Genomic DNA, 20,646 nt, shown 5'->3' on the forward strand with positions numbered 1-20,646 from the left:
TTTTTTCTCATTGTCCTTTTCATCCCTGCCTCCAGTCTCCCAAATCCCTCCATTAATTGTTGGTCTCCCTGAAATAAGCAAACAAGGAAGAGAGAGATTATAAGTACTTTGCTGATTTGCTTAGCTAATGTTATAGATAGCTTATATATTGATTAAGATCATACAATTATGTCTAGTTTCATATTCCTGCCAGTCAAACTGCTGGTTAGGAAATTAGTACCACGCTGATGAAAAGTCACCTTGTGCTTCACAGGCAGTATCTTCAGTCCTTCCCCTGTCCTGTGCTCTCTTGTTTCTCCCATTTCTTCCATCATTGTGTTTTTTTTTTAGAAGAAGAACTAAGTGTGAACCAACAATCCAGCATGCAGCTGCTTTGGGCATTTTTTAAAATTAGGTTTTGGATAAGTTTGTGATACAAGGAGAGTAACAAATCAACATGCATACAAACAACACAAGAGATTCTTCTGAACATTTTCATTCCTCTGTTGCTAAAGGGTGGTGGCTGTAGGTTACAATATAAAAAAAAGTTTTAAACAAGGTTATTTTCAACAAGAATTTTGTAATAAAGGACTAGGCATTTGTTTTGGCAAATCATTAACTAGCCATGCTTGATTTTTCATTGTTTTCAAAGCTTCGTACAACTTAACAGACCCTTTTCAATGACACAATGAATTTATTTGATGCATCTTTGAGCTCTTTGTTTCTGAAGTCTTACTGCAATGTCGATCCAGTGAAGACATTCAATCTATTTGAGAAAGAAGACTTAATTACCCTGTTACCAGAAAAATAGCAACCTTCTTCAGGTTAAGGATGATATTGTGGAAGCAGTATAGGGTGTCTTAAGGTATTTTTAGTTGCTGAATAATGGAAGGTATACTTCCAAGACCCTAAAAAATCAATGGTAACTTTTGTTTTAAGGTTTACTTTTAATAGTTTTCTTATTAATATGTCCTGCTGGGGTGTCTTTCTTTTCTGTCTGAAGGCTTTATAAAAAAAAAAAAAAATGACCCATATTATTTTGTCAAGCAGAATTTTTGGCTGTCCTAGATGAATTTCAATGTAAACTTTATGAATAGCATAAATGCTGCAAAAAGTAAGACAGACAGGCACATAGGCAGTTATGAAGGCTAGTTCTATTTTTCCCTTATGATACAAAGCAATATAATTATATTCTATTATCAAAATGTCGTTATGCTCATATTCCCAGAGTGATTCAGTAACATTATGGGCACAACTCTTTCATAGAGTTACAGAAGGGACTATTGATCACTTCAACTTTCTAAAGAATGTTAAAATGTTCCCTTAGAAGTGCATACGTCTTGTGCTTCAGCTCTGCAAGAATAATTTTTGTTCTGCAAGATTAGGGAACAAAACAAAAGTCTGTCTGATTTAGTTATATATTTTAATTTTAAATTTATGCTGTACAGAGTAAGTAATAGACAACTTCAGGAATACCATGTATGACTTGACTTGCATAATGCCACATGATTGTTCATACCATAATTTAAAACATTTTATCAAAACTATTTCCCATACTAAATTCAAGGCAGGAAATAGAGTTGCTGACTATTATTAGTTAAACAGATAATTCAAGAGGTTGAGCAGGGTAAGTAAATCATATGTGAATCTGTTCAGTACTGGTTTCCAGATATTTTAGGTAGTCAAGTGGCAGCACAACTTAACTATAAAATACTCTTAATTGGAATGGGTTGTGCAGAGTATGAAAGCTGCACACTGCTGTAGAAATTTTTTTATGTTTTAGGTTTGTTTGTTCCGTGAAACAGAAACAAGACTTTACCAAAAACTGAAGAGACTGAAATGAGCTCTTGCTTCAGAAAAGCAGAGAGAAAGGAAAAGGGGAAGAGACATACCAGAGTAGCCAATAGCACTAAAGCTTGTGCTGTACACATAAATATTTATTGATCAAGGAAAAAAAGAGTCTAGCGGTGGAAACTGTCCTTAATTCTGTTCTCTGTTTAAGAAGCCTTCTGAAGGAAATGATATTTTCTGACAAAATATGTTTTTCATAAAATTCCCAGCCAGCTCTAATGAGTATTGCAGTGAGTACCAGAGCAACACTGCTGACAGGAAAGCAAATGTTTTCTGTGTAATATGGGTTCCCAGTTCTACATTGCTCAGTGGTAAAAATGGAAGATGTACAATGTAGGTCAGCATGGTGTCAATTCTAGCAAATTAAAATACAGATGCTTCCTCTCAAACCAATCAAAGCATCTGTGAAACTTCACAAATCAGAAATAATGTGGACATGTGAATCTACTTGATGCTGCACAAAATAATAACTGGTTTTTATTGTGGTTCTCAATAGCTCTTATACATACAAAAATACATCAAAATTTATAGACGCACATAAAAGTCGCACAGTGACTAAACTATAAAAAATTATATTTCTATATTGTTAAAATTTAATCCATTAGTCAAAGCATCAGATCAGAAACTTGGCTTGAATTTTAGAAAGAGTAAATAATCTTTTACCATTGTCACATGGGGGAAAATCCCAAGTATTTCCTTTCATCTTTTGCTGATGCTATGTACAAAATGTGAATTGTGCTTTAGCCACTTATGGTAATGAGGCCCTGATTCAGCACAACTCCAAGTATGTCCTATTAACATGCATATATTTCTTAGATCCTCACTAGAATAAACCTGAAACTTACCTCTGTGTAATTCTAAGTTTGTTTCTGCCACGTGAAAGAGCACCTACTAGGCACTTAAACTTGATATCTCTTTCTGGGTGTTTAGATTTTTTTTTTCATTTGGCAAATTATTTTTCCTATTTTGCTCGTGAATTGAACCTTAATTGCCAAGTCCAGTTTGCGTTCTACCTCCATTAGTATTTAGTTCTGGCTTAATTGTTTGAATTAATGATATTTGCATGAATTATAAATTATTGTATCTGCAGCAGTTTCTCACAAATGATATCAACAGTATAATTTTAAGAGGGGATAAAGGATGTACATTCCTTACCATAAGAAAAGTACTTGAAATAAGGTAGGCACCAATCTCTCTTATGTAATAGAACCCTATTAAAAACAGATGTATGTGTGAGAACCCTATTAGTTTAGTTGTGAGATATTTTCCTCCTTTACTTTTCATCGTACCTTTCATATTTGTTATTTAATTAGATAGCACAGTCTATCTTCACAGGTGGAATACACCACTTTGCAAGACAGTGGCTTCTACAGCTTTCTGGTCTTATTTTAGCAATTTGATGCTTCCTTTCTTTGGTGTTCGAATTAACTAAAACTGTCATTTCATTTCAGTTTGGAAGACGTTACATAGAAGATCTTTTTAATGATTTTCGAGATGGACGAAGGCTTCTGGAGCTCCTGGAATGCCTTACAGGCCAAAAACTTGTATGTGTATCTTAACATATTTATTGTATATTGAAATCTTGATGTTATGATAGTTGTAGTAGGTGTTGTTCATTAATTGCCTCCATTGATGGCGGCCTGTGGAAACGGTATTTTTTAGGGATCTGAATATTTTTGACTTTCATTTGAAATTGAGGAAACATTGCAACGGAGAGCTAGACATATATTTGAAATGAAAATGTTCTACATTGTTGTATGCACTTATTAAGGAAGTGTGGCAAGGAGAAACAAGACTAAGGCAGGGTTCATTTAAATATTTAGATTTTAGCTGGAATTCAGAAACTATCACTAGATGTTTGTGCCAAATACAAGGAATAGAATGTAATATGTAGAATTAGAATATTTTGCTAATAAATTTCGTACTTACAGTCTGTGTACTGGAGTTGTACATGTCTGAAAAGAGAGAACAGCTTGCTCTTGTTAGCCTGGAAGTTCTAAAGCCACACGTCACACGTACTCTCTGGTGTTCCTCCTTGGACTTCGTGAGCTTGGGTTCTTTCTTTGAAACTTTCTCATAAAAGAGTAATGAAGTAGGCTGGGAGTCTGAGAATAAAAATACAGAGAGAATATATTTGTAAATAAATATTAAACAAACCGATGCATATCTGTTTGGTTGTGACAGTAATGTTACAAAATTGTACCATGGAGAAGAAGACTAATCATAAAAAAAACAATCTGGAATTCTCTGATTTTATCTACATTTCAATGATTCATTCACAGAAAAATATCAAAATACCAAATTACTTTCCAACTGTGGATCCAGTTTGTTTTACGATTGCCTTTATTTCATGTTGGGAAGCTGCATATGCACAATGTATGGTAATATTCTCACTGTTGTTGTCATAAGCTCATGAAATAGAAAACTCTGAGTGTAATATAAGGTTTGGGCTACATATAGTGTATTCTAGTTTTTGATTTTGGGTAGTCAAATTTGTTTTATTTTCTTTGTAGGCAAAAGAAAAGGGCTCCACAAGAGTTCATGCTCTGAACAATGTCAACAAAGCACTGCAGGTTTTGCAGAGAAATAATGTAAGTAATCATCCAGACAGGGTCAGAACATCCTATAGATAGCATGCTTAATGCTTTGTAAGTCTTGGATCAAACTCTGGCCTATAGTATATGATTACTGGAGTCAGGGCAGTTTTATTAATGTGACCTGGATACTTTGTTGTTCAGCACCAGGATGGAATATCTTTCAGTTTAAAATCTGCTGCCAGCAAATGTTTGAATGATGTATCTATAACAGATGCTATCTGAAGACTGATCAACACACACAATTTTATGGTGTTTTTGCACGGTGTTTAAAATACATTTTAAAAGGTTAACTACAAGAAGTCATCCATACCTTAGAAGGTGCTACCTATCAAAATACCTACTCACAAGCTCTCATGATTGTGAAGTCTGGAAAACTGAGGCTTTTCCTACAAGAAATCTTTTTGGTAAATTTTCATTGATGTCTGTTCCTTATGGTTCATAACATTAAGGAAATGAATCATATCAAAACCACTTTCCATTCTACTTTGTCAAAATTGACTTTTCAAGCCAGTATCCTGTGCATCATTTTTGAGTAAATATTCTCATATCTTCCTTATGAAAGCATTCTAATGGACCCATAACTTTGGCAGACATTTTCACTGGCCAACTAATTATATCTCCTCCTCAAGAATAAATTCAAATAAACTACAACATTTACTTAAACTTAACAGTAAGATGTGATGGAACAGTGATAATGCATTCTATGCTGCATATTATATTGGATTTCTTGATAGCTGCAGTAGGTCACTAAACAAGCTTGAGTTCAGCTGCTGAATAAAGTTGTCAATTTTATAAATTTGAGGTAATGCTTATCCATCTGAAGATTCATGCATAAATGAAAGTGACCTTATAAGACTGGCATAAAGACCTCCAGCTTGATTTTTTGTTTTGTTTTGTTTTTTTTAAATGGAATTTCATTTAAATAAATAGAAGGCAAAGCGTCTAATTCTTCAAAATTTTCAATATTTGACGTTGTTGAAAAAAAATCAGCAATACATTGTTTCACAATATACAAGAAAGTTTTCATTGCATACCTGGAATATTGTTACAAATTTCCATAGTAAATGCTTTTAAAAGTATTTATTCACTACATATCAGCTAAATCCATTAATGTGCTGGTTATTCAATTTCTAGAATTCAACAACAGTCCTTTTCAAATATAGAAAGAAAACAGTATTCCAATTGAAGAATATAGAAGAAAAAATGTTCTTTTAGAAAGTGAAGTGGTCACCCAGTGGCCATCATATTCATGTAATTAAAACCTTATAAGCTATACACAATATAAAAATTAGTATAGTGTGTATATATACTATATCAAATTAGTATGAAGTCAGAAGATCTGCCTGTGAAATAGTTTCCTCAACCTTCAAAATCGTCTCAAGAGTGATTTCTGTGGGATTTCAGGAATGCAAAATCAATGGTTCTAAAGCTATTAAAACCTAAGTAATCTAGACTTTTCAGCTGGTATGTGCCATCCTTGCTCTGAGTTTCTGCAGTCATCTAGGTGGTAACAGATTGAAAAATGCTTCCAGTCAATCCATTTTACAGATTTTTTTTTTTTCCTATGGAAAGGTGATAGTGTCGGGGTGAGGGGTTGCCCAATATAGCCTCAGGCAATGCTGACACAAACTGGGAAGTGTTCCTCTATTTCATCAAAATCAATGTAGGCTCTATGTATTCAGACTTCCATTTCCAAAAACAGACGGAGGATTTGGCCTGTAGAACATGTAGGTGATACCCTAATAAGCTTTGTAGTGGGTCACTTGCTATGTTGACCCCATTTGAAATTTAGGATATAAGTCCAAGTTCCACTTGGGAAATGTTCCAGGACACTGTTGGTTAGAATGAATTGCCAGTCTCATATGCCTTTAGTACAAAAATTCTGAATTCTTAAAGAAAAGAGTTAGCAGGGAGTGTTAGAGATCTTGACAAAATATCTACTTTGTATGTGATTAGTAAAAATGACCTATACATAGGTGCATTGAAATTAAAAAAGAGGCTTGTTTTGAGTGTGCAAAACCTTTAGTCGTTCTACAGATGTAACTTCAAACAGCTTCAGAAGTGCAGCAGAGATGTGCAGACTGTAATTTGTGAAGAAATGGGGTACTTTGCCATATAAGTATCGGATCTGACCATGAAAAACTGCATTTATGAAACAGTGAAGATAGAAATTTTAGAATCAGTTTCCATCCAAAAGTGCAGGTCTTAGCTTGTATTGTCTTGCATTCACATCGCTGAATTTGTTTTTCTTATTTAAATAGCATAAAAAGTGAGAGAGGGTGGAAGATCATTTCATATGTGGAGGAAAGAATATTCCAGGGTGATAAATGCTGATGCATTATGAAGTTGCAAATGCGTAATATAATTATGGAAAACAACATTACTGGATAACCTAATGGGGAAAAGACTTAGATCACAATCATTGGTTTCTCTGTACTGTAGAACACATCCTGCCTTGCCTTATACCGTGTAGAATTTAATTAAGGTAAAATAAGTTCTATTTTAATCTAAATATGTAGAATAATATCTTGTGTTTGTAGGGTCTTACAGTGTCTAGATGTGTGTGTAGCTTTCAGCAAAGTATGTTATATAAGGTAGTATAGAGCATAATACAGGAGTTTTTCTGTCACCCATCAGTTTTGTGATTTACAATAGTAGAGGCTTAATATAAAAGATTTTTGAGTTATTATTAACTATTACTTTTAATTGTATGTTTTCACAACATGCTGTAACTGGAATAATTGGAACTCTAGATCACTGCTTGCTTTTTGCCAGCACATTAGTTGTGCCATTTATAAAACATGAGTTGGGTGTTAACAACAGAAACCAAATGAGAGATTTACCCTAGCCCATCTCTCCCTCTCCCTCACCACAAAGGAAGTTTAAAGCCAAATGTATGAAAATAACACCAGCATCTTATGTTTACTGTTAATCTTACACAAGTATTTGTTTTTTGTTTCTTTACTAGGTTGATTTGGTAAATATTGGGAGCTCAGACATTGTGGATGGAAATCATAAGCTGACCCTTGGTTTGATCTGGAATATAATCCTTCACTGGCAGGTGAGTAGCACTGCTGCTTTCTTTCAATGAAGTACCTTTATTCCACTGATCTTTTTTCCATTGTTATCCAGCCACAACCTACAAAGAAAACACAGGTATTGCAAATAATGTCCTATCAGCAAGTTTTATGTCAGTCTGCTTACAGTCTGTTTATCTAGGATATTAAGAAACTTAAGAAGATAAATAGATTTTAGAGCATTAGCAGCAGCTCTTTTCATTCTAATTTCACAGTCAGATGTCGCAAGACAATATATAGTACAGTTGTAAGAATAACGGATAGACGAAGCCAATGTGGATATATAGCTTTCATAGTCACTTTTCTTTTTAGTAGCTTAGAAAGAGTGATTTGCGTGATCTAGAATATGTTCGTGATTGTTCTACCCTGTATATAGGTTGGTACTATCTTACATAGTGACAGCGCTTCTGGTGAAACAAGACTCGAAGTTTCTTAAGAAAGGGTGCTTCTTCCTGTTCATACCATTTTGCCTATCACAGATTTTTCTTGGCACTGAGCAGCTCGAAGTACAAGAAGATGTCATTAAAGACTAAATTATGGACTCAGGGACACCAAACAAATCTGCCAGTTGTCTACAGCTGGGTAAAACATCTTATTACCTATGATAACCTATCAAGACTACTATATATATTTGTAGTCTGTGGGAGGCCTAAAAAAAAAAATAATAATACCCAGGCTAGTTGATTTAGTGCATGCTACTGGTGCAGTTTGTGCTTCATGGTGCAATCCTGCTTTTGCAAATCCTTTCACTTTCTGATTTCTGGAACTTGCAGTCCTGAGAAGAGTCACTTAGATGAAGTTTATCTGCCTGCGTGTAAAAAAAAAGAGTTGTGTGGACAGTTATTTTGTTGCAGGTAAAGGCAAGAGGCTTCTTCCAGTTTCACATCCTTCAACCAGGACCAAATTAGGACAGAACTGTACTTACATATGACAACAAGACTGTCTCTTACAAAAATTTCAGTATCTTTCTGTAAAATGAAAAAAAAAAAAAAAAGGTAGAAGAAAGGTGCATGAAAGGAAAAAATTTGAATTGAATAATAAAATTCAATAAAATATTGAATAATTGAATAACGAGACAGTACCAATCCGAGTGGATATCAGCAGTCCCATTGAGGAGAGGCAGTGGTAGAGGCACTGCAGCAAAAAAGATTTGACTCATTCTTGCCACTCTCATTTTGGTTCAGTAGAAATCTTGTGGCTTTCCATACCCCTGTGGTGATTGTGTCCTTTCTTATCTAGCCTGTTTTTCAGTTTATTATTAAAAGTTTCACTGAAATTGAACCATTGTTCTGAGCTGAGCACCTGCTGCCAAAGCTCTTTATGGTACTGAATCTTTCAGAGTTTCTATTTCCTTGAAACTGCTGCCCTCTTTCTCACAGTTCTGTGATCCCAGCCTCACTGCTGCATTAACATTTAAGCAAAGCCAAAATAAAACAATTAATTTCTGAACTGCCACTTTTGACAAAGACTCTTAAGAGTGGAAAAACATTCTATGTTGCAGTAAGTTGTTTTGGTGTGGTTTTGTTTTTTTTTTAAGAGCAAGCCTATTTTCATGTAGAGCATGAAAAAAAAACCCTAACAAAAAATCTTTGTTAAGAGTTGCAGCCAAAATCCTGACTGTCTTCAGGAAAAAAGCAAAATAATAGACATATACATAAGGCAAATATTTCAGAGCACAGTGCATTTCAACAGTCAGTTAGCCTCATTTTGAGACCTCTTAAAAGCATCAGGCCTGTTGTGCACTTGTTGCAGAACTGGTATTTTAATTGTAATGACCATTTTATTTTATTTTGAAGTATAATGGTGGAAATGAAATATTAGCAGTTCTGTCAATCCACCTTGAATCAATGAGCAAAGAACATCCTTTACATTGATAGGTGTCTTGAACATCTATGAAAATGTTCTTAAAAGATCTTTAAAATGTTCTTTGAAAGAGTTTAGTGGATTCTAGCTGTAAAAAAAGTAATTTATGCAGTCAGAATACCTGAAATATAGGAAGAAAAAAATTCTAAGTCGCTCTGCCAGGGAGCTGTAAGGTTCCTATTTGGTTGAGAAAAGTGAAAGCACCTTGCTTTGAGAATAACTTTTCTAGATTTCCTCCTTCCCTTCCTCTCTCCTAGGGGCTGGCATCCTGAAGACAAGTGCCGCTCTCATAAATCATTGTGCCCGACTGTCGGGTTTAGGTGAAACAGAAGTAGTGCAAGCCTGAGATTTTGCCGTGTTCCTAGTCACCTTACATGCACACAGCTACACACACACAGACTCCAGGACGTGGTCCTACAGCGAGGAGAACAGAGGTCCGCTGCCACCGTGGGCCAGGCCTGGGTGCGCTGCTTTTGGCCGCTTCTCGGTGTGGTGACAAGAATAGCAGTGCTCCCATTCTGTTCACAGCTTTCCATTTGGCAGTTTAACATTTCAGAAGTTATCTGTGGTGGTGCCTGTGTTGCCCTTTCCCCGCTTCTATTCAAAATTGAATCTTTTCTTATTGCTGTAGTACAGGTTTGGTCTTCAGGCTGACAAGAACATATCTCTATGTACTACTTTTTCTGAAGAGTACATATTAACTGAGAAGCCTTCAAAAACATCCTTCTATCCTCAATGTCAGCCAGAATTTTCCGCTCAGATGCTGATCTTGCTTCAGGGCCCAGCCGTCCTGTGGGCAGCGTAGTGCTGTGCCCGCAGTAGCGCAGCGTGGCATGGCATGGCACGGTGTGGCATGGTGCTCTGTGGTGCTGCCGAGCTGCCGGGTGAGGTGGGAGGGATGGCAGCAGCCCTCAGGGTGCTCAGGAGGACAAGGTGGCTCCAGTTGTAAAAATGGAGTTTTCCACTATATCTCACTGAATAGGAAGTGACCTCAGCCTTCAGGATGAGATCAGACCTTTTTACTTTGTTGTTTTAAATGCCTGCCATTCTCTAGGAGACAATAAAAAATCATAAATCTAACAGTCTTCACTGCTGTGGAGAAATGAAGGAAAATGAAAGTAAATCTTTATCCATTGTCAACATATTAAACTCAACAAGATGAGTTTGAAGCTATTTTGTATTCGTTTACTCAAAAGTAGAAATAAATGCTAAGTTTTTGGCTTAATCTCTTTAAATCAAAAGGAAAACTATCACCTGGATTTTTCTGAATAATTGCCTTCCTGATGGCCCATTGTATGGCCCATTGTTTTATTGTTTTTGCCTAATTTCCTCTGTTCATACTTATTGCTCCTTTCTCTTATGTTAATGTCAAGTCAAACACTTGGTCTTTTCTATATGTTGTGAACTTTTATATTTCTAAACCTTGTGTTTCTGTGTTCATTCAGCTATGCTTTTATAAGAATGTGTGTTGTATTTTTCAAATGTTACAGTTTGCTTATAATATTCAGATAAATCTGCATTTGCACATACAAGCACATGATAAAAATCCAAAATGAACAATGAAACCCTGGCTTGAACAATTCTCCACTACCATAATTTCAATACTTTGTAGTCTTTCATATAGTTTAAGTTTGGTGCAACTTTTCTTCTTTTTAGCACCTGGATTAAAGAAAAACAAAATTTTATATTTTGAGAGTAGTGAAGGGTTTTTGCCTGGAAATACAGGAGGCAAATCTCTTAGCTTCTTGCTGAATTATGTAAATTACTTTGTCAGCTCTCAATAATGAAGACACTGAAAATATTAATGGGAAACTCAAAACACCCACTCAGACATATGAAGCAAAACTAAAGAGTGTATTTCTTAATTTTCTTAAACTCTTTACTTTCTGTCTCCTGGTGTAAAAATGGAGGCAACTATAAAATGCTGCTATTCTTACCTGACACAATTTTATATTCATTTTCACTGGTGCAAATTACAATCTTAGACTAAAGTCAAGAATGCGTCTCATTAAATTTAGAGAGGATCAGTTTCTCGTCTCATCTCAGAAACTAATAACTTATAAAGTTAACTTTGTACGTAAGTCTCAAAAAGAAAATTGAAACCATTGGTAGTATGCATCTGAGATGTAAAAGCAAGACATTCTTTTAGTAATTCATATCTTCATTTGTTCAAGTGATTGAATTAATTACTGTGAAACTAGCAAAAAACTTACCAGACTGAACAATAAAATGGTATCTGTTTTTTTCTACAGTAACATAGTAATTAATTTGTTGTTGTTGATGATTATTCTTTGAGTTTACAGCTTCTGCATGTTATCATATGGGTTTTACAATTTCAAAGTGATCCATCCTTTATCATAAAGTAGCTTCTGCACTGAATTTTGTTCTTTGACTGATACTGGCTGCAGACCAATTCAAGTGGAGAAATATAATGAAATTATATACTCCATAAGCAAATAAGCAACAATAAGCACCTTCAGAGTTAAGTAATATCTTAGGGAGTATTTTGAAAGAGCTGCTAATCTTTACAAGATATATGGAGAAAGTAATGATTTAAAAGGGATTATGTTACAGGAGAATAAATTATAGACTTCTTAATAGAAGTTTTGGGTGCTATTTCACTAGTAAAGAAGTTGTTAAGAAATATATAATCTACTCCATTATGTCAACCTCCAGGCTAATATTTTTAAAAGCCCTCAGAATTAATGGCTTTCTGTAAAATAATAATTGTAGGTCAGTGAGCTTTCTCTAATGGAAGAGGAATATTAACTATTCATTAAAATATTTAAAATTAAGCATATACAATACTCCTTTAATGCATGCAATGAAATTCACTTTTCATCCAAGTGCTTGTAAGCAGATATAGTTTGCACATTTAAGTCAAAAACATTATCTATGTTTTGAGGGCTTTTTATCAACTTTTGCTGTAAGGTATCATATTAACTAAGGACATATTTCCAGAGCAAAGAAAACCACAAGGAGAAATATTTAGTTTGAAGGAACTCTGTTTCTGTAACTGCTGCAAACAAATGTGCCATCTCTGTTCGTGCATGGAACGCTTCACATGGCACAGGGATGAATGTACTGAATGCATCAGCAATGGTGACCAACAAGTCAGTATCAGTTGTCTTTAAGCATTCAGAGTTGTATCATTATACTGTGACACCAAGTGTGTTCTGTAACTACATAAAAGGTTTTTCTTTAAGACTTAAATCCAGGCAGCTGAAGTTTTTTGGGGTCCAAAAAAAAAATTCAGCTTTTAATGAGTAAATTCAATTATTGATGAAATTCTGTCTCTTATTGTAGGTCAAAGATGTAATGAAAAACATCATGGCTGGACTGCAGCAGACAAACAGTGAAAAGATTCTGCTGAGTTGGGTCCGCCAATCGACTCGTAATTACCCACAGGTCAATGTTATCAATTTCACCAGTAGCTGGTCTGATGGATTGGCTTTCAATGCACTCCTCCACAGTCACAGGTAGGAAAACTAACTTTTCATTATTTCAGTGAGCTTGTAAGAGACAGCTGTAACAGGGCTTGAGGATGGTCTATTATGTGGGGGTTTTAGCTGCTTCCTGTGTGTTTTTTCAGCATTCTTTTAAATGACTGCCAGTTCACTTTGACCTGAGTGGTCTGTTTGGTGTTGAACTGAATTCTTTTGTGGAGGGAGAGGGTCTGAGCTTTTCACAGTGCAAACAAATATGCTCAGTTCAGATCCTTTTCTGGAATTTCAGTGTATATACCAAGTAGATGATAGTCTCAAGCAGTACAGGCTTTGAAGCTTTTGAGAAGTTCTGATTCCCATAAATTGCAGTCCTGAGAAGAGTCACCTAGATGAAGTTTATCTGCCTGCATGTGAAAAAAAAAGATAGGAGTTGCGTGGACCGTTATTTTGTTGCAGATGAACAGGCAAGAAGCTTTTTCCAGTTTCATGTCTGCAAAATAAGCCTTTGAGGTTGTCCTAGAGGGAGAAGGATATTTTCCTGTGGATACTTAAAGGGGTAAAATGCAGTGCTTGTTGAAAGCCTCTGGATTGAAAGTATGAATTTGCCTCGAAAGGACACAAGCTGGAGAAGGTAGCCTTTGTTTTCAAAACCTTTCATGTTGTTCCCCCAGCTGATTTGAATTTTCCCCCTTTCTCAGAAGTTGTCTTGTTCTAGTCTATGCTGTATAAAATGCTACCTTTAGAGATATAGAGTTCTCTAGTGGTTCTGTGTACTTGGCTTAAGGAATACGTGCAAGCCAATCTATCTATCTTAAAGGTCTAGTTCTTGCCACTACTGGTTTTAAAGCAGTAGTTATTTTTCCAATGTGCTAAGCCTCCTGATCTCTCTTCTCCTACTTCTATACGTCTCTGCTAAAGGGGGCTGTCCTGCAAGCTGGCTGACTGCTCCAAATTATCAGTGAGAGTCAAGTTTTTGAGCGTCTAAATGGGTATGCTCACTTTAGTATGAGACAACAGGGATTTTCAAGATATTAGTACAAGTTGGGCCATTTTTTTTTTTAGTTGCATTAAAGGCTTAAAATAAAATAAGGCAAAATACTTCTAAAAGCGTAGTCTGAGACAGTATATGTATGCCTTCCAACTTAAGCAGTGAAGACCTGCAGATATTTCTTTTCAGAATTTTCACTGGCTCATGTAACTGTTTCTGAATGAAGCTGTCTGATTTAGTCTACTGCTGTTGTAGTCTGAAGACTAACACTGACAACCTTTTACAGTGGCTATGCTTACACCATCATCCCAGGCACAGTAGGCATTTCTTGCTGTGAGTCCATTTTTTCACCCTGCATATGCCTAGGATCCTTGAGTAGATCTGACTGAACTAAAGTCCAGGAACTTTCAATTACAAGTATTCTTTGCTTGTAATGTTAGGAATGAGACATTATCTTAAGGAAGAATTCATTATACTCTAAAAGTTCTTGTTGTGTGTCTTTCACCTGCGTTCAGTATTTATAACATTAACAACTGGCTTTCCCACCATCCTGCTGTTACTCTGGCATTGACGCGCTCACACCTTCTTAGTGGTGGTGCAAATGTTTATGCATGTGTTAGGAGAACTGCATTTGGGGAGCTAAATAAGAAAAGAACTAAAATATAGTGACTATGTCACTAGCTTTTGAATAACTACTTTATTCATTGGTCATTCTTTAAGATGTGGTTTGGTGGGTTTTTTCCAAACACTGTCTAAACTCACTTTTTTTTGTTATTTCCACTGATTATAATTCTCATTTTAATTAGCTCTCTCTGTCATTTCATAAGTGGTTTCATTTTGATGGACCTGACTGTAAGAATGCAATTATCCTGTAGAAATCAATGAATCTCTTTCTTTCTAAAGATCTAATTCAGTACTTGTAGATTATTAAAAAAAAAAAAACAACTTTGTGTACGATACTCTTCTGTCTGCATCACTTACCTTCATGGAAGCTCTGTTACAGTGTGGGAGCTTACGCATAATTTCTGTGGGCTTGAATACCTTTTTGTCTTCCTAAAACATTGTCTATGCACAGCCTTATTAAGTGGGAAAATGCTGTTTTTAACTCAAACACCAGGTTATATAAGTCACACAGGAACTCTGTGATACAAAAAGGACTTGGCAGTGCTAGGTTAATGGTTGGACTTGATGATCTTAAAGGTCCTTTCCAACCAAAACAATTCTGTGATTCTATTCCTACTACTTTTGGTGGTACAGTGTTTCCTCTGTTGCATTGGATACAGCTGGGGAAGAAAAAACAGATACACATCAAAGGGAAAATACTTGATTTCAAAAATGCCAAAAAATAGTTATGCTGAAATTATATTGTATAACTAATTAGTACTGTAGACTCAAAGGCTAAAACCATTAGTACTCTATGGCATAGTAACTACCTTGATTTCATTTTCAGCAAATCAGTGCAGCAGAAGGCCAAAGTGGCGGCACGTCTTTTCACCTAGACACCATATCAGACTGCCTGTTTCGTGATTAGGGTGCCTGATATTCAGATATTCAGACTGTGTGCTCTACGGGACCATGTAATATCATCTAGTGTCTGAAATCAGTAATCAGAAATTGTTTTTTTGTCTCTCCCTGTAAGAGAGCTTCAGAAGTCTGAACAGAGGCTCTTATTCAGGAGCAGTCCCTGGTTGGGGAAGGCAGTTGCCTGCCTAAGCCACATTGAGGTGGTCTAGACAAACCTCTAAGTGTCTGTATGTCCTACTTTATGCGCTGCTGTGTTCAGTTCAGTGCAAAGTTCACCAGTTGTGAACATTCATTTCCTGCTTATTATAATTTATGTACTTTATTCGGGTTTTCTAAAACAGGGCTGCAAAACTTAAGCTTGCTTTTCCTCTTGTGTCTGCTGCCATAAATCTTGCATAGCTTTGGGCACAGTGAACATATCTTCAGTAGAAGTGAAAAAGAATTACTCTACGGAAGTCTTGTATCTTGCCCAGTAGTTAGTGCTCTCTTCTCGGAAACAGTGAGTGCGCATTCAGATTCCCTGAGGCAAGACTCCAAGACACACCAGTTGTCTTCTTTTGGACTTTAATCACTAAGTTATTCAGCAAAAGCCTCAGAGGAAGACCTAATGTTCTCTGAAGCCCTGAATCAGTAATTTTTAAGATGAACCTCTGTGCTTAGTGTGTCCTCTATAATGATTTTCAATGACTTTGCACTCCATGCACAGTATGCAGGAACACTGAATTGCCCTTCAAGATTCCAGATGCAATCAATAAAATAGGTACACTAAGACATTCTGAGTGTTCAGAAGCACCTAGTTCTATCCAATAAGAATAAAAAGCCTTCTACAGAAACAATGACACCTAATTTAGTCACTCTAAAAGGCAGGCAACTACTTTTTAGGTGTCAGTATCATGGCTTCATGCCTAAAGTAGGTTGGATATACACCTAATAAAAGTTGATCAACACCAATTTACATGAAGTCTCAGAGAAACCTGGTGTCTCACACATCCTATGCTTTGTTAATATTTTGTGGTTTGCATACATAGCATGACAAGCCCTCTGAGGGCTCTGAAGACACTTTTGAATTTAGCTCCTCTGTTTTCCCTGACTGATTTTCTGTTTCTCCAGTTCTCCTGTTCTACTTCTTTCTCTTTCATTTCCTTGCTCTCCATAAAGTTTGGTCCAGATGTTCTGTTCTTTTTCTGTCTTCCTCTGAGTTTATTCATCTGTATTTCATTAATTCACTTTTTCCATTGCCTTTTTTCCCTCCTTCATTATTATCTCTTTCTACAATACCTGTCAGTACCTCTCCTTCTCCCAGCAATTTTTATATTCAAATGGGCTCTTGAAGAAAAACAAGGATTTGTTGCTCTTCTGAAGCGCTGCGGCTGTCTTTATGGGTACTTCAGAAATAACTTAGTTCATATATAAAAAACATGGGTAGAAAATTTAATTTTTTAAAACATATGTTCATCTCTCTTGAAACTTAAAAGACTTCAATGATTTAATTGTCAAAAATAGTCTTTACTGCAAATAGTGGCTTCTCCTTTTGACACTGAAGTCTGAGTTTAGCCCTTCCTTCAGGTGTACTTCAGAGATAAGCCATAAGCCTTCCACGTTGACCCTCAGGATGTAATTTGTGTGCACAGTCTTGGTTACATTTAGATGTTCTCCGGAATGGAAGCAGAATTAGTCAGAAAAAAGGCTATCCATAGTTTGAAAATGTGATATGAGAATGGACTCATATGGTCAGTTCTGCTACAGATGAAACTCCCCCGACTTCAAGCTTCAGATCCCAGAGAGCTTTCCCTGTTTTCTTCTTGTAATCTTTCTCTTCCAGATGGGTATCAGAGAGAGCTTTACCTCTTTCCTCTGACTTTGTTGAGGTGCTTTTTTTTCCCCTGGCCCTTTAATCAGTAATTTGAAGTGGGAACAAGTGGTATTCATTAGCTTCCTCTTTGCTTCTTTAAAATAGTTGAACTTAGGCCAGGTGACTGCCTTAGAAATGAGCACTTCACTGCAGCTGTTTCTGCTTCAGGACAACAGAGTGGAGAGAGGAGAAGCAAAAGGGTATAAAAAGAGGTCCTGGATAGAAGCAGTGAAAGTTTGTCTTCAGTAAGTTAAAGCAGAAGTAAAAACAATAGTATGAAAAGGTATGAAGATACTCTTATTGTAACAAGTCACTAAGTTACACACTAGTTACTGGCTCCTGGTTTATTTTAATTATGAGAGTGCTGAAGACATAGACAAGATTTTCTTGTATAAGTAAAGCTACAACAACAACAAAACCACAACTTTTCTCTTGAAAAGGAGATGGTGACTTTTATGATCTAAATGTGGCTCCTTTCTGCATCCACTGATGGAAAGCTTTTGTGAATTAAATCTGTAAGTTGCTCTTTTACTAAATTATTTTATCGCCACCCAGTTCTAATAGCATTATAACCTTAGCTAGATGTTAATGCAGCTTAAGAAAATAGCCTGTTAAAACATGCATGATGTTTCTTAGTGATATTAGTAATTACCTTTGTGTAATTATTTTTTACCAAAAGTTATGTAAGTTATAAACGTTGCTGTTTTAAAGGCTTGTAATACTTTAGAAATTAGTCACTTCAGAAATGCTGAAGAAATTAAAACAGTACATCCCGTGATTTTAAAGTATCTTCACAATGTTTCGTTTCTTTCCTTCGGAATTCTCCCTCTGGAGTGCATGCTTTCTTTCTCTAACTTTTCTTGAATCTACACCTTTGCAAAATTCATTACCTTTTCAGGCTTCACTGCCGTACGCATCTTAGATGAATTAAATTCAGGTTCATATGGAGAAAACCTTATTTGAATGAATAAGCATGTTCTTTAGTAAGTAAAGGAACTAACCCCCAGAAATACTGTTTATTTTTTCTTCACTGCTTATAAACTCTTGTGGGAGTTATTTAGTCATAATATCTATATCTGCACTCATGAAAATTAGCTTTCCATTTTTGACAAAGATTTAGCAGGTAGGCTCTGAGGAAAAATAAGTGTAATCTTTTAAGATGTGTCTTGAAACTCTCTATTGCTGATAGGGGCTGTGGCTAGGAACAGAGCACTGTGGTGAGATGGAGTTACTGGACATAGTTGTCTGTTGCCTCTGAGTTTCAAAATTTCATAAGAAACCTGTCAGTGACTTACTGAAGCTTATACTTTTATAGCTGTGTCTCAGAGTGTTCAAATTTTTGCCATCTGTAGTAAGTGTAAAAAGAGAGATGCTGTGTATGTTCTACACAGGCACACACATATGCAATAGAGCTAGTAAGCATGCAAGTTCAACCAAGGTGTTCTACAACATGATGTTATCTGAATCTTTGTTATTGAAACTTTTGTGTTTGGGTGTTTATTGTTTTGTTTGGGTTTTTTGTTGTTTGTTTGTTTTTTTGTTGTTTTTTTTTTGTTTTTTTTTGTTTTTTTTTTTTTTAATTCTCTCTGTGTCTTGTATTGAGAATTTTACCTCTACAGAAGATATAATGATGATAGTCTTGGCCTATCTGGACACATTAACTCAAAAATATCCTCCTGGATTATGCAATTGAGAAGTTGGATGAAATTGAATATCTAAGATGATATTAATGATGACAGAGGTTTTTTGAGAGGAATAAGACACTATTCTATCATTCCTCAATGAATAATTCCAAAAGTTATTGTTCTTGCCCAGTGGAGTCCTGACTGGTTAGAAGAAAGCATGTTCCTCTATATAAAATCTTCTATCACTGAATGAGTCGTGATTCTGTGAAGGTAACGTGTTGCTCTGAGCAGCGCAAGAGTCATTAGAACTTCACATCCCTGCAAAAGCATTTGAGGGGTGGGGAGAGGTAGTTTCTTGAATATCATTCTATTCAGTGACAAAAGCTTTTAGGACAAAGAAAGAAAAATCTTTCACACCCTGGTCTCTCTAGTATTTGTGCAACACATCCTTGCAGAGCTTTTTAAGAAAGTCATAAGAGCTAGCTTTTTGTTGTTACAGTGTTCTCTTTGCTAAAATTGATGTATGAGCTTATGCATCCTATGCCAGCCAAAAAGTGTTAAATTTGGAGAGAATAAAGAATTGAAGAATATCTGTATGCCTGTAGAGTAAGGTGTAGGAGTGTGGTGGGTTAACCCCAGTCAGCAGATGAGCACCCACACAGCCATTTGCTTGCTTCTACTCCTGCTCCCCCAGGACAGGGAAGAGAATAGGAAAAGCAAAACCAAGAAAACTCATGAGTTGAAATAGAGATCATTTAATAAATGAAGGAAAGAAGAATAGAAAAACAAGTGATGCAAAGGCAGTAACTCGGCATTTCCCACAAGCAGACTGATGCCCAACCAGTCTCCAAGCAGGAGCCATCTTGAAAGGCAAAACCTCTGTGGTGCGTTAACCCTGGCTGGATACCAGGTGCCCAGCAAAGCTGCTCTATCACTCCCCTCCTCAGCTGGACAGGGGAGAGAAAATATAATGCAAGGCTCATGGGTTGAGATAAGGACAGGGCGAGATCATTCACTAAATACCATCATGGGAAAAACAGACTTGACCTGGGGAAATTACTTTAATTTATTACCAGTCAAATCAGAGGAGGATATTGAGACATAAAACCAAATCTTAAAACACCTTCCCCCACCCCTTCCTTCTTCCCGGGCTCAACTTTACTCCAAATTTCTCTACCTCCTCCTCCAAAGTGGCACAGGGGGATGGGGAATGGGGGTTGCAGTCAGTTCATACACATTGTCTCTGCCTCTCCTTCCTCCATAGGGGGAGCACTCACACTGTTCCCCTGGTCCAGCGTGGGGTCCCTCCCATGGGATACAGTTCTCCACAAACTTCTCCGACATGAGTCCTTCCCATGGGCTGCAGTTCTTCACAAACTGCTCCAGTGTGGGTCCCTCCTGTGGGCTGCAGTCCTTCAGGAACAGACTACTCCAGCGTGGGTCCCCCATGGGGTCACAAGTCCTGCCAGCAGACTTGCTCCAGTGTGGGCTCCTCTCTCCGTGGGTCCACAGGTTCTGCCAGGAGCCTACTCCAGCGCAAGCTCTCCGTGGGGTCATCCACTAGCTCTGTCACGGGGTCCTCCACGGACTGGAGGGGGACAGCCTGCCTCACCATGGTCTTCACCACAGGCTGAAGGGGAATCTCTGTTCCAGTGCCTGGAGCATGTCCTCCCCCTCCTTCTTCACTGACCTTGGTGTCTGCAGAGTTGTTTCTCACATATTCTCAAACCTCTCTACAGCTGCAGTTGCACAGGTTGGGTTTTTTTCCCCTTCATAAATATGTTATCACAGAGGTGCTACCACTGTTGGTGATTGGCTCAGCCTTGGCCAGTGGTGGGTCCATC

At 36.7% G+C, this 20,646-nt stretch overlaps 1 protein-coding gene across 1 annotated transcript in view; it reads left to right on the forward strand.

Moving 5' to 3' along the window:
- Positions 1 to 20,646, forward strand: part of DMD (dystrophin) — a 1,374,504-nt gene that overhangs the window by 412,898 nt on the left and 940,960 nt on the right. Inside the window, 4 exon segments of the mRNA XM_068422827.1 lie at positions 3,282 to 3,374; positions 4,344 to 4,421; positions 7,396 to 7,488; positions 12,674 to 12,846. Coding sequence (XP_068278928.1) covers positions 3,282 to 3,374; positions 4,344 to 4,421; positions 7,396 to 7,488; positions 12,674 to 12,846 — 437 coding nt within the window.

This window comes from Nyctibius grandis, chromosome 2, assembly GCF_013368605.1.
Source record: "Nyctibius grandis isolate bNycGra1 chromosome 2, bNycGra1.pri, whole genome shotgun sequence".
NCBI lineage: Eukaryota > Metazoa > Chordata > Aves > Nyctibiiformes > Nyctibiidae > Nyctibius > Nyctibius grandis.